Source organism: Perca fluviatilis, chromosome 23 (genome assembly GCF_010015445.1).
Source record: "Perca fluviatilis chromosome 23, GENO_Pfluv_1.0, whole genome shotgun sequence".
Classification (NCBI taxonomy): domain Eukaryota; kingdom Metazoa; phylum Chordata; class Actinopteri; order Perciformes; family Percidae; genus Perca; species Perca fluviatilis.
In genome coordinates this window covers 14,366,572-14,375,011 of record NC_053134.1, presented here as the reverse complement: position 1 = coordinate 14,375,011, position 8,440 = coordinate 14,366,572, and the positions used below count along the sequence as shown (strand labels likewise).

Genomic DNA, 8,440 nt, shown 5'->3' with positions numbered 1-8,440 from the left:
AAAAAAAAAAGATGATTTGTAACAAAACCTCAAAGTTCCAGTCCTACAGAAGTAAAGTGATTCTGGATCATGACATTGCATTAAATTCAGTTCCTAAAATGTTTTCAGGTACTAGCAGGGCAGTTTTGTTTAAAATGATTACAAACTGCTGTAATTTCAAGAACAAGTTATTTCTAAGATCAATTGGATCTTATATTTTTGAAACAGTACAGCAATAAAACTATTTTCCACTCAAATGCAATGTATGTATATTATTCATACTAGGAAATTAAGCACTTTTTTAAAGTTTGAAGGCTTTTTGTCCAGCTTTAAGTTCTACACAAGACATCCAAATTCATGACTTCCATATTCAACGGCAAAATTCTCTATTGACAGCTTTTATTGTGTTACACAATATGTGAACAGCATATCTACAAAATGAGTACAAAAATGTATAAATTCCTCGTTAAGAGCTCACTGTCTTTTTTTAATTTGATGTCCGTGTTTGGTTGGGGTTGAGGGTGGTGAGGTGACACCAAACTCTGACAAAACACTGCGGTCCAAAATCTCATCCTTGGCAGCGGTGAAGCAGTGGATCCCTGGAAACATCATCTGGAGGCCTTGCCATTTTCGTGAACATCCATCCTGTAGGATGAGAAAATGTCAAGTCTGATTAGGACATAGGAAGTAATTTGCACACATTCAATGCCAGAGGAATATTACGCCCAGAAAGTGACAGTTGATAGATATTTCACACACACACACCCATTCTCGTCTTTGAGCTGCTGGTACAACTCAAACTTGTTGTTGACGGAGCTCACTCTTCCAACAAACTCTTGGTGCTTCCTGGAATTGGCTACAGTGATGCGATTGCTCCACATGGTGAGGAGCGAGACAGGACCTGAAGCAACAGTGAGATAAAGCCACAGATGAAAACACACATAACCCAGTAGGGCCCGAGTGATGGCTTAAGGCAGTTGGTATTTGCTGGAATAAGCTCTCATTGGCACACGCTCATACAAGTAGTTATCAGTGCTATTCTGACACTGATCTGGCTGGTTTGTCAATGATTTCATGGAGTGGCTTCTATTAGAAGAAAAAAAAAAAAAGTATAATAGTTAGTACCTTTTGCTCTCTCTGGAGGCTGAACCTCCTCCGTGCACAGGCGCGGCTTCTTGTTGAGTGGCTCTGGAGAGTCCGGGGAATCCTTGATCACCTCAGACTCCTGCTCTTCTTTATCCAGCAAACCCTTTAGTCTTCAGGTGAAAAAATAAAAAGACAGTGTGGCATGAGAGACTAGAAAATGTAGTGACACATCCCAATCCAAAAGCCACGGTAAAGATTATTTTTTGCTACTAAATTTAGGTTATTTACAGGAATGAATACATAAGACGTCCGAGCACCACTGACCTCTCCGACTCCTGCCAGCTTTTGTCGTCTGTGTCCTTGCTGCCATTTTTCTCTGTCTTGTCTTCCCTCTCCTCCCTCTTCCTCCCTCTCTTCTTCCTCTCCTCCTCCTCGGGGGGTTTGCTGCGACAGGCGATGATGCAGTCCAATACCCGCTGGTGTCTGTCCGTGGCTCCGGCGTGAGTTTTCACCAATGTCTCCAGCTCGTTCCACATTATACGATACTGTTCATCTCTGGGGAATGACAACAACAACGCAGAACCATTAGTGACTCTGCCGATTGTTTACTCTCATGAATTGTGATTTTGGAATAAATACCTCTTGGGGCCTTTGCCTCTGGATCCCACGGTGGAAATAGGGAGAGGGTCGTTCTTTCTCTCCATGTCTACCAGGTTGTAAACCGTCTTCTGGCAGGTCAGAACGTCCTCCTCAGACAAAGTCTCTTTCACTATCAGGTTAGCTAATGGAACCACCTAGTGGAGGAAAACAGTAAGGCACAGGAATGAAGGTTGAATGCTGTGGGCCAACAGGCAAAGGAGGCGTGGAAACATGGAAAACGGCATGGTGCAAATTCAGTATATATTTGGGAGCGTGATGAGAACTTCACTTGTATGATAAAAGTCTTTGGCGGATGGAAATAAGAGTGAACTCTAGAAGAACTCTGGTATCGCTGCATGCTGCTCACTCACTGCCTGCATGTTGAAGATGGTGGTCTGGGAGATGATCATTGGCCAGTATCGAGTGTGGCGTTCCAGCTGAGCTTTGGCCCTCTCAGCTGGTAGTTTCCCAGAGGGATCATGGGAAGACTCTGAAACAGGCATGAGCCGGTTCTCCCTCATAAATTCACCAAAATCCTGAAACAGAAAAAAAAAAAAAAACAGTTACCATTTGAAGATTTTTTGTATGTATATTGCAACAGTGGGTGTGAGCTAAACGTACAGTGATGCGGTAGTCTGTCACTCGGCCCCCACAGCCCTCGCTGATGGAGGGCGGGTCCTCCAGGGTGGAGCGGTTGCTGTTGAGCACGTGCAGGAAGATCTCGCCTCCGTGGCTGCTGAGCATGTGGCTGATGACCTTTGACCCTGACTTCCTCGGCTGCTCCAGCAGCACCGATCGACCTGTGGTCAGTTAGGAAGAGAAGTAGTCGACCAACAAGCCAAAAAGTTAAGTCTGCAGATCAATTCGGGGCAAGGAAATGTTGGTGGTCACAAGTAAATGTCAATTAAGGGGCTAGATAAAAGACAGATTAAAAAGAGGTTTTGTCCAGCTTACCGTTGAGGAGAAAGTTTGTTAAACATGATGAGGGACGACTGTTTACGTCTGTGGGGGAGATGCGATAGGCTCCTGTGCAGTAATGCAGCTCTGAGGGGGGGAAAGAAAAACAAATAGATTGGCTCAGTCAATGCTGCAATGAATAACTGTTCTTCACAAATACACCCTTCAATGCCTAAAGGGATATTTTCCACAAAAAAAAAAAAGCTTAATACAGTAATAAAGTTGTTTTCTAAATCCCAACTACTTCAAAATAAAGCTGCAACAAAAATCTAAAATGTAATGGCTAAAGGATGAAAAATGGGGAAAATGTCTCCCTGAATAGTGTTTAAAGCTTAAAACTCTTATCAAATGACAAATAAGAACTTCAGCTGTTTATGCCTCTACTGTACCTATGCTGTTGGTTCGTGGAGTGCACCATTTCAGTGTAATCGTGTCTTTCAGTCCACTTCCTCGACCGTGCGTCGATACGACCATGTCACAATTCGGTCCTGCAGATCACACAAGAGGAGAAGAATATGATCTGATTCCTGCTGATAACAAGGATGTCAAAGATCAGGATGTCGAATTCGTGCCTCATAATTTAAACAATTAAATCTACTTTGAGCCCAATTTATTTATTTAGGTTATTTAGGTCATAGAGCAAAGTGAGGATTTTGGCTCAAACCCGACTCAAATGCCTCGTTTTGCTTTCATTTCTTTATCCAAACAGTACTTGCCGCTTTTAAAGAACTCCAGGTGGGCGTCTCTGTGATGCAGGAGCTCAACGTCATAATTGGCCGACGTGTTGGCGTGCTGCTCTTCCTGTCCATCCGCCGAGAAAATAACAAATACAGGTCAGTATGAAGTCAGCTCCTAAAATGTGCTAACTAATACACATGCACAAACACACATTAACACTGCTGATTTCATGTTTCAAAGGCTAAATGATAATGAACAAAGTAAAAAAAAAGAAAAAGCTCTCTGGGTGACATGTTTTTTTTCTATTCACATTAGAGACTAGTATTTAACGTAAATGTCCTTAAATTCACACAACACCGAGCCTACACTTGTTAGACATTAATCATGGATTCCCGATCTTACAAAAGCAGCTTTATATAGTTTGGGCCCAAGTCCAAAAGTGGGGCCTGGCAATTGCTGATCTAAAAACTCTTTAAATCATAAGTTCTGATTTTAACAACTTTCTACACCTAGAAAAAATGCAGTTTTAGGACAGCTAAAAGGTGGAATCACGTTTGAAAAACTAGTTATCCAGACAGCACAATGGACCACACCAAGACACTGAAGGGGGAGTGAATGGGAACTAATGGGGGAAACAGAGACAAGTGGCAAATTTGGACAACTTTTAAGGTGTAACAACTGACAGACACTAACAGTATTTGATAACTCAGAAGAGGCAACACTGGTTAAAGATATTTGGACATAAAGACAGATGAATGCAGTGTTCTTATTCTGCATTTTATATCAGCCTTTGGCTGACATTGTTGATTTTCCCAGAACAATTTTAATTATTTCAAAACAAATGGTGAGTCAGTGTAGTTGTAACTATTTTTTTTTTTTTTTTTTTTTTAAAAGAGTTAAATTTCAGGTGTGCAGGCTTTACGCTTTTCAGCAGACCCCAAACTCTGCATTCCCTGGGTGTCCACATAAGACCAGAGTTGCCTGTCCTTTACTGGAGCCTCACCAGCAAACCTGGAGACCAATTGTCACATCAAAACAAATTAATGACACTGTAATGTAAGCCTGTTGCAAAAGTAGAGCTCAAAACATACATTGTACACTACGTGGTGTAAACTCTGACCCTTCCTCACTTTGATGTGTGTGTGATAAGAGTACTAACCTGGTCGCAAACATTTAATGTGGGCTAGCAAAACAGAAAATACAGCATGAAACCAGCAGCAGAGTCACAGTCAAATCAACATGCAGATGAGATAAACAAAAAGATGAGACTGTAAAGTTTCATGAGTATTTATCGATGAGGAAGGGCTCATAAAGATTAAGCAAGCAAAAAATAGTGTGAAGGCTGTGAGAGAAAAGGAAAAAATAAAACAAAGTAAAAAGAGGGAGTGGTTCACTGCATTCTGGACATGAAAACACTTGTACTAGCATAAAAAGAAAAAATATTTTCAAAGTTTATGTGAGTTTTAATCGTGGCGAGGCATGTGGCAGACGATGGGCAGGAAGCCCCTTACCTTCATGGGGATGTTTGTTATTGTGGTGGAAGCCAAGTCAAAGTGCTGCTGGACCAGGATGTTGAGTTTGGTGGCCAGGTGCCGCCCTGCACGAACACTGTGAACCTCGCTGGTGAGCAGGGGGGAGATCTGAGAAAACGAGAGGAAACTGCAGTGAGAACTAACAGCTGTGCCATGGTGCTAGCATTAGGTGTTAGGTTATCACACAACCTCATGTTCAAGTCTTCCTTGGTAGCACCCACCTCTTTCTTTGGTCGGTCAGACACCAGCGCGTCATCACCCTGTGGGTGGATGTGAATTAGAACCAGGTCACACTGCTGGATGGCCATCAGCCTAAAATACAAAAGTTGGATATAAAAAAATAAAAACACCAAATGAGTCATTTATCGCTTTCTCAAAAGTGATGAGAATCTCTACAAAAACACTGACGTATGTATAAGAGAAAGTTATCAATTCTGTATTTCAGCCTATTTTATCCTATTTCAACCACATTAAAATCATAATAATTTTAACGAGAGTGACCTTTCTTTATACATCATCCGATACTGACCTGTCTGAGCCTGCTGCCAGCTTGTTTTGTTCTAAAATAGTTTCTTGAATGCAGTCTTCCAACATGCGCACATGAGTATCACTGTATGATAAAACACAAAAAGAGCAATGCATTAACACAATCTTAAATGACATAACACATACCAAGAGCTTATTTTATAATTATAAACTATAGAGTAAATGATGACCATAAGATAAGACCATACATGTACACATACAATACATGTGAAGTACAAAGTTGCTAAGAGGCATATGAATCTATCAACATCTGGTCGATGGCTGCTGTTAATATTCCGCCATGTTAATGCCAGCGTTTACCTTTTAGCATTGGTTAGGCAGATAATACGACCCCTATTGGCAACTCTCTCAGCTGTGTCCATCAGAGTGGTGCGCCTCTCGTGCTGCAGCTCTGTGATCTTGCATAACGACTCCACGGCAGCAACCAGCCCGTGCAGGATGCTGCAACACTCGGGGTCCTCACGCGGGTTTGGTGGCCCAACAGCTGCCAGAGCGGACATGAGCTGCCAGACAGGAGGAGAAACTGCATAAACATATCGCAAGTCCAATTCTGAAGAAGACTTTTGCAAACATGTGGTCACTGGTGTTTAAATGTGGAAATTTGGAGCTGCTGAAAACATAGCTTGAACATGCAATGATAGTCACTGTATGACCTACTGTATACTAACAGTCATATTATATTGTAATTGTTACTATGTGACTGAGTTTTTGTGGGCAGTGGATTACCTCATGAGTGCTCTGGTCTTCCTGCCTCCAGCTATTCAAGATGTGGAACTCTGAATCACTCACGATGTAATTAATCTGTAAAATAAAGAGGTGACAGAAAATGTTGCCATTGGTTCACTATAACTACATTGACTAACCCTTTCTAAGCATATCTGATGTCAGGTTTCTTTCTGCTATATTTCATCTCTGTTTTTTGTTACATTACTTAGGTGAAACCAATGGTGGAGAAACCAGCTTGATCTAATTTCAGCCTGAGTTAAAAACAGGAAGCGTACAAGTTTGTGCAGTGGATAAACATCGTAGAGGATCCGGCAGTACTCCATGGAACACTCCACAGCACAGGTCCACAGGGACTTTGACACAGGGGCCAAAGGAATAACCCCTTGACCTCGACTCTTCGTCAGCACATCGCACTCCACCTGCTGACGACTTGACTCTGCCATGTAGGGACAGTGGTCCACCACAAAAACGGTCTTGTGAGACACTGAGAACATCTTCATTTTGCAAATCTGCAGTGAGTATCCTCCTGATCTGTAGGATAAAAGAAAAGCACACCAGCGTGAGATTTAAATAAATACATAAATCATACATAGAAGTCAACACCTAACTAACACCACAACAAAACAATGCCTGGGTATACAGCATGTTGTAGGTGTAGTGTTATCTGTATGACAGCGATCACATTTACATTAGATAAACACAGGAACATTGTACAAACATTATATACTTATAAAATGTATATTATACAACATACCACCACGTCATTAACATTTATTGTAATACTATGTATTAATAATATATTTAAATTATTTTTCAAGTACATTTACAGATACTAGGAATTTATCCTCTGCATTTAACCTATCCCACTAATTAGAAGAAGTGGGTAGCTATAGTCCCTAGTACGTCAAGGGCAATGGCAGAAGTTACCTAGCAAACTCCACACAGAAAGGCCCTGCCCGGACCGCGGATTGATACGAGTACTCCAGCATGATAACAGTATTACTTGACGTGGTTGTTGATAGTGGATAGCTACATCAACTACCACGTTTAACATTTCTAAATATTGCCTGATGGTCAGCGAATGTCAACTCACCTGGAAAAAAATAAAAATAAATCTTCAAATGGTCTGAACCGGCTGAAAACCGGGGTTGCTCAAGTTAGGTTAAGTTTTGACCAATAAAAGGACTATCTGACTACCGAACCAGAATTAGTCTCAGGACACGCTATTTACTAATAACTCAAAATCGTTAGCAAGCTAACATGACTGACGTTAACGGTTACTTTGCTAAAGGAGCATGTCGCTGGCCGCCGCGTTAGCCTTTTAGCTAACACAAGCCAGAATCATTGTTTGCTGATTCACGCTTATTAATAGCGTCATATCGTTACAAATTCACCCATTGTGGTACTTTTCTAATACTAAACGGAATATTTTATATTTGATCCACCTCCAGATGATCGTTACCTAACAATTTTTACACACTTGGAATGACGAGCACAAACAATACAATACAATTAAAAACCGTGTCAAGCTAGCAGGTTTGTTATTGGCGGAAATATGCATTGACAATATGTCCTGTGGTGTTCCGTCACCGTTTTCCTTCCCCTGATCACGGAAACTGGTTGCCAAGAGTGTGGACCGTACTGTTAAATAGTTCCTGACCCCATTTGTTACTTGGAGATTCAGCAAAAAAAAAAATATATATATATATATTTTTTTATGTTTACCTGTTATACAGCAACGGATTGAAACTTGAAATATTGGATTTGAATGTTGGCGTCGCCCCAGACAAATATGTTATCATTACGGGCAGAACGAAAATATATTTTTAAGATTCAACCAGCCGCCGCTGTGCCTTGGTGATTCCCATACTCAAACTATTTCACTCACTTTCATGTTTTCAAGAAAGAAATTGGGCTATATATTAAGACAATAACTTCGGCAAACAAAAACAACAAAGCTACAAAAATTGTAATTATGCTCATGTTTTTACTTAATTTATTTTCTATTTATTCTTTGCTGATCCCTGGCACATTTTGTGTTTATTTTATTTTTATATTTGCTTTTCTTGTGATTTGCTTTTATGTTTTGTTGTTTTATGTATCTGGTTGAAAATAAGTAAGGTTATTTGTTTGCATAACGCTGAGGTCGGTGATGGTGCTGATCTTGCCAAACATCTCGCACTATTATCTTAAAAATATGTAGTTTGTTTAGGAGAATGTTACGTAGGCCTACACACAATAATATAAAAGTAATAGGCCTAGATTTTCCACCACTTCGATGCCACATGTGTCAACGC

The 8,440-nt window shown here is 40.7% G+C and overlaps 1 protein-coding gene across 1 annotated transcript; it reads right to left on the bottom strand.

Moving 5' to 3' along the window:
* Nucleotides 1-357: 357 nt before the first annotated feature.
* ints13 (integrator complex subunit 13) lies at nucleotides 358-7,092 on the bottom strand. Its single transcript, XM_039791616.1, is given in 17 exon segments — nucleotides 358-624; nucleotides 745-880; nucleotides 1,105-1,235; nucleotides 1,390-1,620; nucleotides 1,705-1,859; nucleotides 2,076-2,240; nucleotides 2,326-2,504; nucleotides 2,659-2,748; nucleotides 3,051-3,149; nucleotides 3,369-3,462; nucleotides 4,851-4,979; nucleotides 5,093-5,183; nucleotides 5,401-5,481; nucleotides 5,718-5,920; nucleotides 6,144-6,218; nucleotides 6,419-6,674; nucleotides 7,071-7,092. Coding segments are annotated over 16 exon segments (2,121 nt in total). The 5' UTR covers nucleotides 6,644-6,674; nucleotides 7,071-7,092; the 3' UTR covers nucleotides 358-587.
* Nucleotides 7,093-8,440: the final 1,348 nt, after the last annotated feature.